Genomic DNA, 20,693 nt, shown 5'->3' on the forward strand with positions numbered 1-20,693 from the left:
ACAAGAGGGAGATTGGCTGGTTAACTTCGGACCTATGCAAAATTAATGGGTTGAACTCGATTATAGGTTTTCCAACCCCCACAAATTGAACCCAACATAATCCATTCCCAACAAATTTAAAGCATGAGGCCCTCAATAATAGCCAGCACTTGTGGGAGCAATATGTTTTGAGTGGGCGGTCCGAGATCACAAAAACTGCAATTATCATGAAACTGACTGGAGGATCCACCACCATTCTATAAACAAGTCTAATGCTGCATCATTAAAACCTGATTATCTCCACTGACCATCTATTTGCTATCTAAATACAAGACTTGGATGTAACTATTCTAAACCTAAAATTAGAGATTTTTTTTTTTCCATTTCTTTTCCTACCCTTCAGTTTCCTCCTTTTCCATCAAAACACATTAATTCCCATATAAAACCCACCCATCTCATCAGGGTCCTTAAATATTATGCAAGCCACTAAGTGAACCAATCTCACAACCTGAGAAACATGTCAAGCCAATTAAGCTCTCCACATATCCATCTTTCTATTTCTCGTATGCAATAGCTCTTTTCTTGACCTACAATAACAAACCTCCAAAGACCCATTTTCAATAACAAAGTTTCATTTATCACATATAACATAAAACACAAGTTGTGGGCAGTATTCATAATCGTCCATTTGAACCAAGTAATGAGAACAAATATTCATGAACTTGTTCTTCTCACCGAACATTTTGAATATGTGATGACTAAAATATGTGTTCAACCCAAGGAAAGCCGTACCGGTCCGTACCGGCCGGTACGGGCCGGTACGAACCGGTCCGGTGCTTGACCGGTACCGGAGAGCGATGAAAACCGGTATATCCGGTTTTCATCTGTGTACCGGCCGGTACGGACCCCGTACCGGCCGGTACGGGTGGTTTTTTTTTTTTTTTTACGAAACCACAGCTTCGCGCTGTGGTTTCAAAAACCACGCGCGCGCGTGGTTTCAAAAACCACGCGCCGCGCGTGGTTTTAGGGAGAAGTGGCCCACGGGGCCACTTCTTTCAATTTTTTTTTTTTTTTTTCGGGGAACCACAGCGAGGCGCTGTGGTTCCCAAAACCACCGCGGCGCGTGGTTTCAAAAACCACGCGCCGCGCGTGGTTTTGTGAAGGAAGTGGCCAACCGGCCACTTCTTTCAATGAAAAAAAAAAAAAAAAATTGCTGTGGCCGACAGGCCACAGCTTTCTCCCTTTTTTTAATAGGAAAAGGAGTGGCCGGAGGCCACTCCTTCCCATTAAAAACCAAGAAGCGGCCGACCGGCCACTTCTTTCCGTACGAATTTAACATTACTAAGCTGGAATTTTCTGTTAATCTGGGATTAACTTAAGCCTCTCGTTCGGTTATAAAAACCGAACGAGGCTCACTTCTTTCCCAAACAATTTGAGGTTGAGACTTGAGAGGTTCTAGTTAAGGTGCGGAGACGGAAAGATTTGAGAGATAGCGAGGAGGAGGTCCTGCCCAAAAAATCCAGCGGAGACTATTTAAGGTGCGGTTTTTTTATCCTATATTATTTCATTAATTTTGTTAATAATTTATTTAAAAAAAATAGTTTATAAATTACTTAAATAATAAGATAATGCAAAAATTTACTTTATTAGCTTAATTTTTTGATAAGTTGTCCTTTTATGATAGAAATGGGTTCTATTTAAGGTGCGGAGACGGAAAGATTTGAGAGATAGCGAGGAGGAGGTCCTGCCCAAAAAATCCAGCGGAGACTATTTAAGGTGCGGTTTTTTTATCCTATATTATTTCATTAATTTTGTTAATAATTTATTTAAAAAAAATAGTTTATAAATTACTTAAATAATAAGATAATGCAAAAATTTACTTTATTAGCTTAATTTTTTGATAAGTTGTCCTTTTATGATAGAAATGGAGCCATCAAGAAAAACGAACCCTGCAAAGCGTGATATTGGCTGGTCTTATGGGCGAAGACTTGGAAGTGAGGGGCAACGACACCAGTTTCAATGCAAGTTTTGCGACAAGGTTTTCAAGGGAGGAGGGGTAACCAGGTTGAAGCAACACTTAGCCGGAAATTCCGGTGAGGTTGCTACGTGCCGAAATTGTCCTAACGAGATTCGTGTGCTGATGAGGCAGAATCTTGCTGAGGCCAAAGAAGCGAAGGAGGTGGCTTCCAAGAAGAGGGCGGAGGTCGATCGCCAAGCGGCAGAGCCACCTTCCTATCACTCTAGGGAGCCAGAGGAGGTCGAGGATCTAGATGAGGAGGAGGCAGATATTCAGGCGGCCATGCATGCAAGCCTGGATGATCAGTGGCAGCAGGAGGAGGTGGCCAGGCATAGGGCTCGATTTGGGCCCTCTGCATACGAGTCGGGCGGCGGTTCTCGAAGCACTAGACAAGATCCAGAGTTCTTGAGGACAACTTCAGTAAGGGAGGGCGTCGGCAAAGAACGTGGCCGGATTGCATCTATGCTGGGTGGTTTTGGTAGCCGAAAAAAGTCATCTAGAGGAGTTGCAGAAGGAGCGACAATTCATGATGTAGATCCGCATGCTCTCCCCAGTAGAGATTCAAGGCAGCAGAGGGTAGACACAATGTGGATGAAGGATAAGAAGAAAACTATGTGGCGAGCTATTGGATCCTGGTTTCACTTCAGCCACATCCCAGCGAATGTGGCAGACAATACATACTACAGGTCTGCCATTGCCGCCATACAAGCTGCTGGTCCCGGTGTAGCTCCTCCAGGCCCGAAGGATATATACGGTGAGCTTCTTGACAACAATAAGGAGGAGCTGGAGAATTGGATTGACTCCTACAAGAGCAAGTGGCCCATATATGGACTAACCATCATGTGCGATGGTTGGACCGGTCCGACCAGGCGGAGCATCATCAACTTCCTGACATACTGTGATGCTAAGACCTTCTTCCACAAGTCGATTGATGCTTCGGCTTCTGTGCACAACACCTCGTACATGCTGAAACTTATGGAGGATGTGATTGATCTGGTAGGAGAGGAGAATGTCGTGCAGGTCGTCACTGATAATGGGCCGCAATATAAGGCTGCCGGGCAAGTCTTGATGGAGCGGCGGCCACATATTTTCTGGACCCCATGTGCTGCACATTGTATCGATCTTATGTTGATGGACATTGGAAAGATCCGTAGGGTGCAACAAACGGTGGAGACAGCCCAACGCATTACGAGGTATATTTATAACCATAACTGGGTTCTTTCATTGATGAGAAAGTATGCAGGGGGAGAGATTCTGAGACCAGGAGTCACACGGTTTGCTACCAACTTCATCGCACTTGATAGCATACTCGAGAAGAGAGGAGCCTTACGTCAGATGTTTGCCAGTCCGGAGTGGTATGATAGTAGATATTCTTATGCCGGCTCTGAAGGGAGCAAGATAGAAGACTTGGTGACGAGACAACCATTCTGGCAGCGGGCTACTACAATAGTCAAGGCTATCAAACCATTATATGAAGTGCTGCGGGCCGTAGATAGCGAGATCTACCCCCAGATGGGGTTTTTGTATCACATGATGGTCAAGGCAAAGGATCAGATTATGGAGGCAGATCCAGCACATGGCCGGTCATACATCAACATCATTGAGCAACGGTGGGGAGCGCAAATGGGTACGGAATTACATCTAGCAGGTAAACTAAGATATAATTATAGTGACAATTATAGTGATGGATATAATTATATAATTATGCTAAGATAGTCTCGTATATGTGCAGCATACTACCTAAACCCCCGGTTTCAGTACAGCATAGATGGAATTGGTATGGATGAAACACTTCTGGATGCTTTGCGTAATGTGATTTACAAGATGGAGGCAGATCCAGAAAAAGCGGCCCTATGTCTTGAAGAGGTAATTATGATTTAGTAATTACTAGCATGTGTAAGTATATCAGCATCTTCAATTATTAACATGGTTTTCTTATGCTTATTTTTCACAGAGCAAATTATTTAGAGAGGGCAGCTACAGTTTTGGCCAACGAGCGGCTGTCGTCAGCAAACACAATATGAATCCAGGTACGTGACACATCAGCAAAACATTCACCTGGTGTTACTTAGTTACTATTATGGAACTATCATATATGTAATCTTCATAAATATTTTTGCAGCTGAATGGTGGGTGCATTTTGGCGGATCCGCGAGAAATCTAAAGCGGATAGCTATCCGGATCCTCTCCCAAACAGTCTCCTCTAGTGGATGTGAGCGCAATTGGTCCACCTTCGCCCTTATCCACAGCAAACAAAGAAACCGTTTGACGCAAAAGCGCCTCAACGACCTTGTTTATGTGCATTACAATTTGCGGTTGAGGTTAAAGTGCATCCAGGAGGAAGTGGAGCTCAAGTATACAGATCCGATTTACGGGTCCTTCACCGCTGATGACGATGATCCACTACTCGGCTGGCTTGTAGGCCAGCAGCAGGAGCCCGAGCTTGACGAGCCAGGATCGCCTCCACGACCAGCTACCTTCATAGCCACCGAAGCTGGGGTCGATCCAGAGCAATGGGCTGAGCGCAATATTCCACGCACTCCCAGAGCTGATCAGCCGCAGGCACAGGGGAGCCAGACAGAGAGGGCCAGGAAAGGAAAACAAAGAATCCCAATGGAGAGTGTCGAGGAAGAGACTTGGACTAGTAGCGATGAAGGTTCTGGTGGTGATGGATCTTCTAGCCATGGAGGGAGCGGAGGACAGTATGGTACTCATGAGACACAGCCGGAGGGTGGTCTTTATTTCACCGGTGAGTCCCAATTTATGGGTGCTACACAGGATACGGACCACGGTCGACCACCTGATAGAGATCGTGAGGATATTATTGGATATAGAAGACGGGCTCCTCGAGGTCGTTCAGGAAGACAGGATACGACTGCAGATCCGAGGACATACGGATACGGATTCTATTATCCACAGCCTCAGCCTGACGAATACGGATATGGTGCATTGGATTTTGCTTCCGCCATATTTGGATGGGCCCCTACACAATCAGAGGACACCTCTCAGAGCCAGAGCGTGAGCGAGAGATCCGACAGTTCTTATAACCTGGCGCGTGTTCCTTCTGATTGGGTTGATTTGCCTCCTCCTGATTATACTTATGATCCAGATATCTACGAGAGCCATCGGCACTCGTCCCGATTTTAGATATCCTAGAGTACTTTAAATGTATGTAAATGATTGTATCTTAATTCGAAGATATTTTATGTGTATGATTTTATCATTTCGAACGGGAGGAAAACGTAACATGCAATCATGCATCATATATGTTTCAAATTTCAACCCTAAATTTAAATATGAAAATATCAAAAATCATGAAAAAAGTAATAAAAAAACATCAATTTTCATTTAATTTAAGATCCAACAGAGACAACATTAAAAAAAAAAAAAAGTCTGACTCGTGGAGCCCGGCCGGTACCGTACCGGTCCGGCCGGCGACCGGTACGCCGGACCGGACCGGTACGGCGGACCTTGGTTCAACCCAATGGCCAAAAGTTGTCCCCATTCACAATGACAATGAGTACCACACTACTAAATCTGGCAGGCACACATAGATGATGCATTCATAAGGAACTCGACACCCAATACATTTTCCAGGCTGCATCGCAAATGGCTAATAATCTCAAACAAGTGTTATTGGATCTTAGAAATTTTGAATCCCAATTACAGGGCAAGTCCCTTGTGGGTCAAAATGTAACAGCCAATATGGAGATTCTAGAAGGGGAAGAAGGAAATACTTTTATAAGCAAGGAGGGTAATAATGTACAGAAATTAATATAATCCTTAAATATTATGGTCCTTAAATATTATGCAAGCCACTAAGTGAACCAATCTCACAACCTGAGAAACATGTCAAGCCACTTAAGCTCTCTCCTCCACATATCCATCTCTCTATTTCTCGTATGCAATAGCTCTTTTCTTGACCTACAATAACAAACCTCCAAAGACCCATTTTCAATAACCAGCTTGAAATGACAAAGTTCCATTTATCACATATAACATAAAACACAAGTTGTGGGCAGTATTCATAATCGTCCATTTGAACCAAGTAATGAGAGCAAATATTCATGACCTTGTTCTTCTCACCAAACATTTTGAACATGTGATGACCAAAATATGTGTTCAACCCAATGGCCAAAGTTTTTCACCATTCACAATGACAATGAGTACCACACTACTAAATCTGGCAGGCACACATAGATGATGCATTCATAAGACACTCGACACCCAATACATTTTCCAGGCTGCATCGCAAATGGCTAATAATCTCAAACAAGTGTTATTGGAACTTAGAAATTTTGAATCCCAATTATAGGGCAAGTCCCTTGTGGGTCAAAATATAACAGCCAATAAGGAGATTCTAGAAGGGGAAGAAAGAAATACTTTTATAAGCAAGGAGGGTAATAATGTACAGAAATTAATATATAATCCTAACTGCCATTTAAAAGCTTCGATATTCCCACTACATGGGAACTTTTGCAATTGAACTCTCATAGTATGATTCCCAAAAAAAAACCAAAACTCCCATATACCAGAGCCATGAATTCTCCACGTGATGATTGGGCCTGTGCAAATTCTCTACAATCCTGCATCCAAAATAACTTGTTCAACTCCCCTTATGATACTCATCAGACTTTAAAAAACTCGTGCACTTCTAAGCTCTTATAACTCCAAAATTTTATTTAGCACACAGAACCTGTTAGACTCTTTCAATGAACATCAAGGCCATTATGCTCCAAATCCACTCTCATCAGAGGCTCTACTAATTAAATTATGAGTCCACTTTCACAAAACCAACTACACCCATACTGACAGAGGATTTGTGTGTCTAATTGATATCATGGTTACCAACTCTTGACAAGGGAATTTCTAACGGTATGATCAAAATGAATGGCCAGATCTGGAAAAAATGCATCCTGTTTTTTAATGCTTTTCTGGCATGTTCTAGCAAGAGTGGCGAGAACTATGATTTGATCAATAATCTAATGTGAGTTTATATTGGCATCCGCAAACATTATGCGGTTCAACATCCCAAGTGTCTACTTGGTCCACTAGTCTCGAACTGCTAATTGTGGCGACTAAAATAAAGTAATACTTTAATACTTTTTTTCAAATTTTTCATCTTCATAATGGATTGTTATAATTGCTGAAAATAGTCCAAATTAGGTTTAAGGCATGGTCAATATATATGAATAATAATGCCATTAACAACATTATAAAAATTCAATCAAAAATTCAATAAAGTCATAGCATGCATGCATATGTTTCTGTGACAGATTATCAATTAGCAATTCATATTGTCCATAAGATTTTATTTTCCATATTTAAAAAAATAATAATTTTTAGCAAGGGCGGCCAAATGCATGACGTTCAGACCATTGTAGGGTATGGGGAGGGTCAGTTGTTCAGGAATTTATCCCCGCATGAAGAGAGGTTGTTCCACATTTTGACCCTATGACCTCTAGATCACAATGGACCAATCCTACCATTTGCACCAAGGCTTACCCTGAGATTTGCAAATTTCCAAAATCTTCATTTGTACAAAAGGTTATTTGCAGATATCTCAACTCTAAGTTTTTTTCATTCTTGCAAACTACACAAATATGTGTGTGTGTGTGTGAAACTTTGCTACTTATTATTGTATGGCAAGTATCTATGAAAGTGTGTCATATTTGTAACAGAAAATCAAGATGCACATGCTACACAAGCACCTTCACATATTAGTTACTTTTATAGCCTCTCACATACCACAGTAACAAACCATGATACAAGATGATAATATTAATGCACAAGACACAGTCATGTATATGACAATTCTTCGCAAGTACAATACAAACTGTCATATGGTCCGTATATGAAGGTATATAACAGTAGCTGATCACGTTTCAATTGTTTCATCAATGACAATAACATGATGTTTCTTATTCATTAGAAACCATTAAAAGGTCAGTTAACAATAGAAACCTTGTTTCCTCAAAAATATTATCATATATCAAGTATGAAGATATAATATATATGTATTACATTGTATTACTTTATAAGGAATTTTACCAAAGAAAGAAAAAATAACACATGAAATAGATGCTTGCAAAGGAAAAAGTCAATAAAGAAGCCAAACAAAAACCTATAAATTTGAAACTAAAATATAGGGACGAGGCATCAATTTTTGCACAAGAGCAGGTAACTAAGATAGGTATGAAACGAGCAATTGGAGATGACCAAGATCAGGACTTAGACAATACCAAAAAAAAAAAATCAGATCATAGTATCAAAGATAGAGATTTCAATTCACAGAATTAATAAAGCTTTAGAAGTGTACTAATAAAGCTTTAGAAGTGTACCAAATGATTGAGTTGCTTCAAGACATGCCCCAACTCCCTCTGCAATATAGAAGAAAAGTCAGATTATCCAAATATGTACTGTCTATCTTTTTCAAAATAAAAATCATACTAAAATACGATTGATTCCTAAGTCCATGTTATATCTTTTTCTAGGATAGGTTATGGAAAACAGAAAGCAGTGCTCTAGTTATAGTATGACTGCAACCTTACCTCTCGACCACTAAAAGATAGTTTGAAGTTAAGGTTTCACAAGGCTAGAAATTTTGTGAACAGAAAACAAAGTTTAATAATCCATACGCTTAGTAGCATTATATTTAAAATTAAACTTCATATGGCTACAAAAGTAGCAGCATCGACAAGAAAGTGAAACTCAATGCCACCTAAGTAAATTACTCTCCACAAACTCAATAATGAAAACCAAAAAGAGACAATTTCCAAGAATTACCTTCCATATGAACCCTGCATTTTTTGGAGAAAAGAAAATGGACATCATTTGGTCCTGATGTTTGATCCTCTAGTAATTAAAGTGGCCTCCTAATCTTGGCAACATTCAGTTCCCTCTCAATTCAAATTGATGCATGATCCTGCTCACCAAGTAAATGCTCTATCTATCAGTATTATTTTCTATCTAATATCATCTATATTTTTCAACTATCTTCCACCATGTATCTGTTCACTAAATTATTTATCGTCAAAGTTAGCATTAAGCCCCCAGGCCACCCCCTTAAGCAACTAAACTCTATCATTCAATTAGCACATTTCGTCAAGAACTACTTCTAAAATTTAAATCTGCACCCGACCATCATGCCCATCTAATCATATGGTTAGAGTAACTCTTAATATAACCACTGAAGGACATGCTATTCTACAATAAAATTCTGACACCCTATCCACCAATCTGCACAGCAATGAAGAGGACAATAGGATAAACAGACAAAAGTTAACTCTATATAAAGAATTAGGTGTGTTTTTTTAGCTGTAAAAAGTTAGTGGGCCATTGTGTGCCCAAGAAGCAAACTAGGTCAATGAAAGAGAAGAATTCTCCTAATGAACTTGATGAATGAAACTTTCTTAGAGAATGGCATGTAGGATGAAAAGGATTCTTGATAAGATTGTTAATGAGAGACAATGAGCTTCAATCAAGGTTAAGAAAGTACCTAATCATTTTCTTTTGGGAGGGAATAATAAGATTAGGTCCATATTTCATTTATTTTCTGTGCGGGACCTGTTTTAGCTAACAGAATTGATCAATCAGCAATCAAATAGGTCAATCTGTTAAGTAACATTCTTTGAAGCTTCCATACTTCTATTGAAAAGACGAACCAACACGCAAGCACAAAATGCAGATTTCTTACCTCCTTCAACTTCATGATTAATATTCTGTGCCTTGATTAATTACTAAGATATTCAAGGGTCTTTTCTGAGATTTTTTACAAGTGTTAGCACAAAAGACTCCACCTAAAGGGGATCAGAGGAATGCCAAGAACACATGACTGGCAAAAGATTAAAGGTTATTTGGCAAGCACGATTTCAACTTGCAGTTGGGGAATGAGTTTGGGAAATTAGGAGAACTGTAAACCATAACTTCATAATAGAAAGTCTTTCCTATCACAATGGGGCCATCAGTGGAGCACAGCTCAAAATCAAGCTGTACTGACAAACTGACAAGATTTTGTGCCAAATTGTCAAGGTGGTATCAACCTTTTAATATTAGTACTAAATTCCTTGGTAAGAAAACTTTAAGAAAGATCGGGGAATCACATTTGTCGGTTGGCAGGTTGGCAGCCTATTCTATTGCTTACATGGAAAGAGCGTAGATGAAGAGGGAAGATGACAATGCTAAATATAGGGAAACGGATAAAGTCAAATTTGAAACATGATCCATACAAACTAACACCAATGAAAAATGTTAATTCCACTAGTTAAGGGGAGAAAGGTTATGGCCACCAAAACGGGCATAGGCAAAGGTAAACATAAGGGTGTGATAATGTTCAGGGTTGGACTGAAGTATTAAAGATTAAGAAAACTCAGATGCTCAGTGTGGTATCATTTCTGCTCTTGGATTGAATAAGAAAGGCAAGATGTTCTTGCTTAGTCGCTGTAGGACTTCTTGCATGATAAATACAGAAAAAAAAATGTCATGAAATCTTACACCAAGAACCAGTCTGCAGACCTTAGTCTCTTGATAGCTATATCCTTTGTGGTTTGGATTACCATAAGCAAAGAATCTTTTTCCCTACATTGAGAAATAAAGAATTCCTTTTTTTTCACGAAAATGCTGTCGCAATAGATGTCATATTTCTATTCAAAAGTATAAAAGATCATCAAAATGCAACCAAAAAGATGATGTTCCAAAGAAACGCAAGACAAAAACCAAAAAGATCATCAAAAGTAAAACAAGATGAAATCTTTAAACATAACCATCTTCCAGAAATCACATAAAAGACCTCACCTTTAATCTCTCAACCTCCTTGTCCTTCCTAGCCCCGCCACCCCCACTCCCGGCGCGGTCACTAAACCCAACATTGTTCAAAACCAAAGGCTCGATAATCTCGAAATCCACCTCCAAGTTAGGCCTCTCCGGGAACCTCTGGGAGAGCTCCCGAGGAGGCGAGAAGCTGAAACCGCCGTCGTGGGCCCCCCAACCGGCACCAGACACAAAGGATGGGATGGGAGGGAAGTACTCCTGGTCCGACCGAACCGGGGCTGGGTTTCTCGGAGGGATGGGCTCCGGCTCCGGTTCCGGCCGAGAGGAGACCGCGGCGTTGTGGTCTCTGGACGAGGAGGAGGGATCCGATGAGGGGTTTCGAGACGAGATAGCCCCAAGCTCGATTCGGATCGCCTCGTCGAGGAAGTTCTCGTCCCATTCGTCGATCCCCTCGAAGCTCATCGCATCGAGAAGAGTGAGAGGACGGGTGAGCAAGGGGAGTCGGAAATCGGAGGGGAAATTGAGGAGAATAAAGCTCGGGTTTTTAAAGCCAGAGCACGTGATCCGCGCCTGGAAGGACCCAAGTTCCCCGTTTCCATATCTTTCCCCTTTGGGGGCATTTGGTAGCCCAACGGGATCACCACGGTGATCTAAAATTCTTGGTAATCCAAATGCTAGAGTAATTTGATCCCGGTAATCTAAAATTAATGTATTTGGTAGGCTATAGTTCAGTGATTTAAAATTTTTAGGTATCCATGAGTAACTTATTTGGTATGATATAGAGATTCAAAATCACCGACCACATAATACCATAAATACTCCTGATATATCTTAGATGAATTTTTTATGCGTTTTTAATTTTTATAAATCAAAAATATAAGTCAATATGTTAATTTTTATAATAACTCCATAATTTTGTCACATATTCTACTTTTAATAGCCTTTATCATATATTTATTAATCATATAAAATATATTATAATAAAATATTAATATATTTATCAATATATTAATTATTAATATATTCTATAAAAATATATTTATTACTCCTATAAATTATTAATCTTATAAAAATATGTTATTTTTCATTATAGAATTAATATTTTTATTTATACTTATAATAGATTTTTTAATATTAATAATTATTTTGATTAGAAAAATAAGGTAAATAGGAGTAATATATTAAATATTTTCATTATATAAATATAAAATATAATAATATATTTCTACTATAATTTAAAATTATCCTTCAATAATAATATGATAATAATATGATTAGTAGTATATTATAATATAATATATATCATTAATATAATATATATAATATCAACATAATATTTTATATTTATATATATAACATTGACATAATATATTGATGGTATATTGATATATTAATTTTTCTGCTAAATTGAGGAGTATTTTTGTCTTTAACTTTCAACCTAGGATCACTGCCTTAGGGTGATCTTTGATTTCTGACCTCAAGGACAGGTATCCCATCACCGAGTTGGGCGGTAATTTGAGAAGTGGAGGTAATTTAGGATCACCGCCACGTAGGATCACCGTGGTACAACCAAATGCAGTGATCTCATTACTTCCACCCACATCACCCTTGATCCTGGGACGATTACCCCATACCAAACGTCCCCTTTGGTAAATGGGTTTGTTTGGATATTAAGGTTGATGGATGGTTGTGATCCACAATCAGTTTGATGAATATTGTTGCCACTGAATCCCAGATCGAAGTCGGAGTGTAGCTTGGATGATCATGAGATCAGTAGGAAACGAACTAAGGCAAGGAGTCCAAGGTACAGGCATGTTGATCTCCTCCAGGGATGGTTTGCAAAAAGTCCATAGGCCGAAGAATTTCCGACAGGAGACCTTCCGATGCCAAAGTTAAAATAGAGAAGCAATAGTATGAAAAGAAGAGATTTCAGTAGAGTAGAGCTCTCTAAGTAGAGCTCTCTTTGTATAGGGTAGTTCATTTTGTCATTACTTGAGCTAATGCGACGTGCGTTAAAAGCCAGTGTACATTTATGGCATGGGTATTGTTGGGAATTGTATCCTAAATGTCAATCGTCAGTATATTGATAATTGAATTTTGTAAATAAATTGATAAATTAATAAAGTGTTATTTGGCATTTATTCATCATTTTATTGTACATCTCCAAATGAACTCTTATATGATGAAGTCCTTAGGACTTATTTTATGATAAAGGAGGATTTATCTTCAAGTCCTTAAACCTGTTTGCGACCAAATGATATGTTGTTACTAGGACGACAGCATTATCGAGATTAGGTCGTTATGTGATATATACGTTGGTTGTCCTCTTAACCAAGGAGTGTGGAGACACTGATATGTTACACAGGTGAAATGTAGGAGTACATTTCACTGAACATGACCAATTTCGGAACACTCTACTGTCAAGAGATGTTCCGAGTGGATATGGGTATAAGTATCCCTCAGATCTGAGATCACCACAGTGATTAGCAAGCAACTCACTGTACTTTGGTACCGGACTAGCAGAATTTCTAATTCTGGGACGGAAGGTTACTGGGTGCAATCAAGTACTTGCAAAATCGGTGCATGAGTCGAGATGGAATTGACCCCTCCTAAAAACAGGAGATAATGCTTTGTGTTCAATTTAGCAAAACCTTGGCTAGGGTAATCCTTGTGATGAGTCACAGGATTTCTAAAGTTGATCACTTAGTGGATGTGCTGATTAGAGAGTTGACAAAACTCTGAGGTCATCCTAGCATTAGGAGTCAAAGGGATGAATTATACAGTAACCATAGTCTGGGGTTTCAGAATATTTGCTTCGCATATATTCGTCCTATCCGGATGTTGGGTACCATTGCTAGATGGTCACATCGATTAGTGCAAAAAGTCGTTTCTGTACTACCGATTTTGTAGAGTAATTGAGTATTCCCTAATTGATTTTGATGAGCACAAAGCATTTTGAGTATATCTTATGTTGTACTAATGAATTCAATCTAGTGTTTCAGGCAAATATGTGTAAATTTCTGTTTAAGTGCCTCGAGCTTTGGTTCAAAGTAATTTAGCTAAGTGTTGGACTCAATTTGAACCAAAGTTTGCATCACGAGTCGACTTCGGAACTTTGCGAGTCGACTCCGGGTGGTTTAAAGGTTCTGGCACAAGCTTGAGTCGACTCCAAATGGTTTCGAGTCGACTCCGATGCTTGGCGAGTCGACTCCAGATGGTCCCGAGTCGACTCCAAAGGGTAACAGACAGAAAGACAGAACGATGGATTTTAGACCCTGTTACCGAGTCGACTCTAGAATATTGCGAGTCGACTCCGACGCTTGGCGAGTCGACTCCTAGAGGAAAGCAGTTTGAAAGGCAGAGAACCAATCTCGGAGACCCTGTGAACGAGTCGACTCCAAGTATTCCAGAGTCGACTCCCAAGTCAGCCGAGTCGACTCCAACAAGGCCCGAGTCGACTCCGAGGCAGATCAGTTCAAAAGACAAAGAATCGGTTTTCCGGTCTCTGAGAATGAGACGTCTTCCGAAGATCTCGAGTCGACTCCAAGAAAACCCGAGTCGACTCCAAGAAAACCCGAGTCGACTCCAAGACGAGACAAGCACTTTAATTCAAATCCTGAACAGTGAGCGAGTCGTCTTCAGTAAAGCGCGAGTCGACTCCAGCAACAGCCGAGTCGACTCCAGATCACACGAGTCGACTCCGATCCCAACGGATACATTGTCAAGATGTGCAGACGGGATAGAACAGCTCCAAATCACTCTCTAACGGCTAGTTTTCGAAAGGAATCACTTAAATAGCCAGAGTAAACAGTAGTAAAGTAGTAGAGAGGAATTCCATTTGAGCATTGAAGTCTTTCAACCACCAAGTGCTTCCGTAGAGTGAATCCAAGCAAAAGAAGGAAGAAGTGCATTCAACTCAATCCAAAAGTTTTTCCTTCGCATTCAAGGCTCTACTACTGTCCTCCATACTTCGAAACATTCAATAGGAGACTCAGAAATCGAGAAGCCCCCACTTCTTCAACTCAAATCTGTTTGAGGGCTTCTAGCTCAACTTTACTTATATTGTTTCATATCTGCTTTTTAGAAACTTTCTTTATAAACCTTAAACTCTTGCTTTTGTACTTGATTCAATCAGGAGATTGAATCAAGGGTTGTAAGGTTTGTTGGTGAGCCAAAGATAAAACCAACGGTGTAAGGTTGTGGTTGATGAACCCGAAAAAACCAATTGGGTTTGATTGTGAATCCGGAAAAATAATAGGGTGGTTCTAGTCGGTGAGCCTGTTAAAACCGACCGAGTTCGTTGTGACATCGTGAAAACAACAAGTTGGGTTGTGAGCTTGTAAAACAACCGGCTGTAATCCTAGGGATTATAGTGAACTCCCAAGTGTGGCTTGGGGAGTGGATGTAGGAGCAAGAGTTGGCTCCGAACTACTATAAATCTTTTGTGTTTGTATTGCATCGTGTCTGTTTCACTCACTGCATCTAGTAATCTAACTAATTCACTTGCAATAGATTTAGTTAATTACTCATCATATTTTTAATTGATCAATATTTAATTAAAACCCAATTCACCTTCCTCTTGGGTTGTCTCTTTGGGCAATAAGTGGTATCAGAGCAGGTGCTCTCATATCGATTGGTGTTCCAATCCTTAAAAAGAGTAAAAGATTAAGATGACAACCCCTTTTGGATCTTCCCTTAGTGAGAGGCAATCCACCAATAGGCCTCCATTGTTCAATGGAGCTAACTATACCTATTGGAAGGCTAGAATGAGGATATTTATCCAAGCCCAAGATTATAATGTTTGGAGCATCATAATTAATGGACCATATATTCCTTCTATCTATGTTGATAACATTGCTATACCCAAGCTTGAAAAAGATTGGGATGATAATGATAGAAGGAAGGCACAACTAAATGCCAAAGCAATAAATATTCTTTATTGTGCCTTGGATCCTAATGAATTCAATAGAATCTCTACTTGTAATTCTGCAAAAGAGATATGGGATAGACTTGAAGTGACCCACGAGAGCACAAATCAAGTCAAAGAATCTAAAATTAACATGCTAGTTCACAAATATGAACTATTTAAAATGGAATCTAATGAAACCATTTCTTGAATGTTCACAAGATTTACTGATATTGTCAACGGCTTAAAAAGCCTTGGCAAAAGTTATACTAATAGTGATCTTGTCAGGAAAATCCTTCACTTTCTACCAAGGTCATGGAAAGCCAAGGTCACGGCAATCCAAGAAGCAAAAGACTTGAACAAGCTGCCACTCGAGGAGCTTCTTGGATCTCTAATGACATATGAGCTCACAATGAAACAACACAGCGAAGAGGAATCCTCCCATAAGAAAAAGGTAATTGCCCTCAAGTCTACTTTTTCTAACAAGGATCTTTCTTGCAGTAGCAGCAGTGAAAAAGAAGACAATGAGGAAGATGAAGAAGAGGCTCTCCTTGTGCAAAAATTCAGAAGATTCATCAATCGGAAGAAGCCCTTCCATAAGAAGAGAGTTCCCTCGAGTTCCTTCAACAAGGATAAAGGTAAGGAAAGGAAAAGTGAGGGAATCGGATGCTATGAATGCAAGTAGCCGGGTCATTTCAGAGCCGACTGTCCCTTGCTGAAGAAGGACAACAAGTACAAGAAGAAGAAAGCTCTTGTCACCACCTGGACTGACTCCGATAAATCATCATCATCATCGGAAGAGGAACAAGAGAAAAATGCCAATTTCTGCTTTATGGCAAATAAAAATGAGGTAATATCTGAAACACATTTAGATTTTACCTTTGAAGAATTGTATGATGCCTTTAATGAACTAATGGATGAATATAGGTCAATAAACCTTAAAAACAAAGAATTGAAGCTAACTAATCAATCCTACATTCATAAAATGATAAATTTAGAACTTAAAACAAGCAACCAATTGCTAACTCAAAAAACTGGTACCTTAATTAAAGATAAAGAAAGACTAATTAAGAAAATTTCAGAACTTAAAAATAGTAATCAAACTCTAAAAGATAACTTTACAAAAGATTTAAACTTACTAAAAACAGAAAAACTGAACTTAACAAAAGAACTTGAAAAATATAAACCTATTGTTGAGAAGTTTACCTATAGTTCTGAAAAACTAGAAATGATTCTTAATAGTCAAAGAGCTGTGTTTAATAGAGCCGGTTTAGGGTATGAGCCTAAGAACAAGCAAAAAATTCTTAAAACTTCTTTGTAAAAGCCGATGAAAGTAAAGCTAAAAATGTAACCTATTTTTGTTGTGGTAAAGTAGGACATAAAGCTAATATGTGTGACTATAGAAAAATAAAAGCTAAAAGAAAGATTAAAAAGGTTTGGGTTCCAAAAGGAACCAACATAACTAACCTTGAAGGACCCAAAAAAACTTGGGTACCTAAGACTGTATGATTTCCTTGTGTAGGAGTGTCTTGCAGCCAAGCTCAATAAATACTGTTGGTACTTGGATAGTGGTTGCTCAAGACACATGACGGGTGACAAGGAGCAATTCTTCACCCTAGAATCTAAGAAAGGAGGTGCGGTGACTTTTGGAGACAATAACCAAGGTCACATCATGGGTATCGGTAAAATACAAATCACACCTTCAACCTTTGTTGATAATGTTCGGTTTGTAGATGGTCTCAAGTATAACTTACTTAGCATTAGTCAATTATGCAATAAAGGTTTTGATGTTTTGTTTAAGCCATCTATGTGCATCATAACTAATTCAGTTGACAATAGCTTAGTTTTCAAAGGACTAAGACGTGGCAATGTTTATGTAGTAGATCTTGATGATCTTGCTAAAAATAACTGTTGCTTGTAGCTGATGATACTAAGCTCAATGAGGCAAGTTGGTTATGGCATCGTAAATTAGGTCACGCAAGCATAGACACACTATCTAAATTAATTAAAAGAGATTCAGTGATTGGTTTGCCAAAGTTGAAATTTGAGAAAAATAAAATTTGTAGAGCATGTCAATTTGGCAAACAATCTAGAAGTTTTTCTAAGTCCATAAATTGTGTCTCTACTACTAGACCTCTTGAGCTACTTCATATGGACCTTTTTGGACCAACTAGGACCACAAGCTTTGGTGGAAACAAGTATAGTCTTGTCATAGTAGATGATTTTTCTAGATACACATGGGTCATATTTTTAGCTCATAAAGATGAAGCATTTTCAATGTTTAAGAAATTCCATAAGAAAATAACAAACGTAAAAAATACTTCAGTTATAGCTATTAGAAGTGACCATGGAATGAAATTTGAAAATCATCTATTTGAAAAATTTTGTAGTAAAAAGGGAATAACTCATAATTTTTCTGCACCTAGGACTCCACAACAAAATGGAGTGGTGGAAAGAAAGAATAGAACCCTAAAGAAAATGGCTAGGACCATGTTGTGTGAAGTGATCTCCCAAAGTATTTTTGGGATGAAGCTATTAACACATCATGTTATATTCTAAATAGAGTTCTATTGAGACCAATTATAAAGAAAACACTTTATGAACTTTGGAGAGATAGAAAGTCCAAAGTAAACTACTTTCATGTTTTTGGTTGTACGTGTTTCATTCATAATAATGACAAAAATAACTTAGGTAAATTTGATTCCAAATCTGATGAAGGTATCTTTTTGGAATATTTTACATCAAGTAAGGCATATAGAGTCTTCAACAAAAGAACCCTTGTTATTGAAGAATCTATTCATGTTATTTTTGATGAGTCTAATGATGCTTCCTCTAGCAAGAGAGTAGCTTTTGATGATGATGCAGGGATACTTGAAGAAAATATGAATGACATGACCTTACAAGAGGATGAACCGAAGCAAATTGAAGAGACTTCAACAAGCCAAGAGGTAATTGCTGAACATGGGCTTACAAAGGCCTGGAGGTATGCTTACGGTCATCCTAAAGAGTTAATCTTAGATGATCCATCTCAACCTGTTAGAACTAGAGCCTCTCTTAGAAACTTAAATAATCATCTTACATTTGTTTCACATCTAGAACCTAAAAATATTGAAGAAGTCGAAAGTGATGTAAATTGGATAAATGCTATGCAAGAGGAACTAACCAATTTACAAGAAACAAAGTATGGAACTTAGTTGAAAGACCCTCTGAATACTCAATAATTGGAACTAAATGGGTGTACAAAAATAAACTTGATGAAAATGGAGTTGTGGTTAGGAACAAGGCTAGACTAGTAGCAAAGGGCTATAATCAAGAAGAAGGTATAGATTTTGATGAGATCTTTGCTCCTCTGGCTCGAATGAGGTAATTAGATTGTTACTAGCATTTGCATATTTTAAAGATTTCAAATTATTTCAAATGAATGTAAAAAGTGCTTTCTTGAATGGGTATATTAACGAGGAGGTTTATGTAGAACAACCTTCTAGTTTTGAAAATCATCAATACTCCAACCATATTTACAAATTAAATAAAACACTTTATGGTCTAAAACAAGCCCCTAGAGCATGGTATGAAAGACTTAGCAAATTTCTATTAGACCATGAATTTTCTAGAGGGAATGTTGACACAACCTTGTTTTTGAAAAAGAAAAACAAAGATATGTTAGTAGTGCAGATTTATGTAGATGATATTATTTTCGGTGCTACTAACAATCGTCTTTGCGAAGAATTTGCTGAATTAATGCAGAGTGAATTTGAGATGAGCATGATGGAAGAATTGAACTACTTTTTCGGACTTCAAATCAAACAATCTAAGGAAGGAATTGTCATCAATCAAGCTAAGTACATCAAGAAAATGCTAAAAAAATTTGATATGGATGGAAACAAGTCAATTGGCACTCCCATGAGCTCATCATGCAAACTAGACAAAGATGAATCAGGTAAGTCAGTAGATCAAAAGCTGTATAGAGGTATGATCGGATCATTATTATATCTTACAGCAAGTAGACCTGATATCATGTTTAGTGTATGCATGTGTGCTAGGTATCAATCTAATCCTAAAGAATCACACCTAATTGCAATTAAGAGAATTTTTAAATATCTAATAGGAATAAAAGACATAGGTTTATGGTACTCTAAAAAATCAAGCATAAACTTAATAGGGTACACTGATTCCGACTTCGCTGGTTGTAAACTTGATAGAAAAAGCACCAGCGGGTCATGTCAATTTTTAGGAGAGAACTTAATCTCATGATTTAGTAAGAAACAAAACTCGGTTGCACTATCTACGGCGGAAGCCGAATATATTGCTGTCGGGAGTTGTTGTGCTCAAATTTTGTGGATCAAGCAACAACTTGAAGATTATGGCATTAAACAAGACAAGATTCCTATAAACTGTGATAACACAAGTGCTATAAATCTAACTAAAAATTCAATTCAACACTCAAGAACTAAACACATTGAGATAAGACATCACTTCATAAGAGATCATGTGTTAAATAGTGATGTGATGATTGAATTCGTATGTACTGATGATCAACTTGCTGATATCTTCACAAAATCTTTGAGTGAAGATCGATTTTGTATTCTTAGAAGAGAGTTAGGAGTGATTGATCCATTCCTGTGATACTCTTCTCTAATTCATTGATTTTGATGATTAGTTTATGTTAGATATAGGATTTCACGTCTGTGATCATCAAATCATTCCTTAAGTTTTAAAGATTTCTATATCTCTCTCTTTTGGAACGGAATTAACTGAGATTTTGGGTATGTGCCAGAGTTCGAGTCGACTCGAATGAATCTAAGAGTTGACTCGTGGGCGAGTCGACTCGCGCATGTTCAGGAGTCGACTCGAGGGCGAGTCGACTCGCGAATTTTCAGGAGTCGACTCGAGGTCGGAAATCCGTCTTTTAACCCTAAACAAAATGATTTTTCCCAAAACCTATTTTCGGCTGTCACTGTTCCAAAAACCCTAGAGTCGTCTCCCACGGTCGTCTCTGACTCCCTTCTTCATTTTTTCTCCATT

The 20,693-nt window shown here is 38.5% G+C and overlaps 2 protein-coding genes and 1 long non-coding RNA gene across 7 annotated transcripts in view; 1 reads left to right on the forward strand and 2 right to left on the reverse strand.

The window, feature by feature from the left end:
• SUV2 (protein dimerization) overlaps nucleotides 1–11,436 on the reverse strand; it is a 38,959-nt gene extending 27,523 nt beyond the window's left edge. For 2 of the 5 annotated variants that reach the window (XM_008777672.5, XM_017840373.5), the window contains exons 1-2: nucleotides 10,790–11,436; nucleotides 8,338–8,376 (exon numbers count right to left, since the gene is read on the reverse strand). In XM_008777672.5, coding sequence (XP_008775894.4) covers nucleotides 8,338–8,376; nucleotides 10,790–11,227 — 477 coding nt within the window. In that variant the 5' untranslated portion in view covers nucleotides 11,228–11,436. Of the gene's footprint in view, nucleotides 1–8,337; nucleotides 8,377–8,782; nucleotides 8,922–10,789 lie in introns of all 5 variants that reach the window. The other 3 variants (XM_026800788.4, XM_017840374.5, XM_026800789.4) reach the window with 2 other exon arrangements.
• LOC149752712 (uncharacterized) lies at nucleotides 1,406–5,037 on the reverse strand. The gene is made up of 2 exons (XR_016396635.1): nucleotides 4,917–5,037; nucleotides 1,406–2,346 (listed from the first exon to the last, which is right to left on the reverse strand). It is a non-coding gene; the product is annotated as an uncharacterized LOC149752712 (long non-coding RNA).
• On the forward strand, nucleotides 1,904–6,657 carry LOC149752713 (uncharacterized). Its single transcript, XM_089925783.1, has 4 exons — nucleotides 1,904–3,644; nucleotides 3,729–3,862; nucleotides 3,951–4,026; nucleotides 4,119–6,657. Exons 1-4 carry the CDS (start codon nucleotides 1,904–1,906, stop codon nucleotides 5,141–5,143), a joined length of 2,976 nt encoding a protein of 991 aa, XP_089781909.1. The 3' UTR covers nucleotides 5,144–6,657.
• Nucleotides 11,437–20,693: the final 9,257 nt, after the last annotated feature.

The sequence above is a fragment of the Phoenix dactylifera genome, chromosome 10 (assembly GCF_051530095.1).
Source record: "Phoenix dactylifera cultivar Ajwa chromosome 10, Ajwa_hap1_PhDact_Kaust_v1.1, whole genome shotgun sequence".
NCBI classification, from domain to species: domain Eukaryota; kingdom Viridiplantae; phylum Streptophyta; class Magnoliopsida; order Arecales; family Arecaceae; genus Phoenix; species Phoenix dactylifera.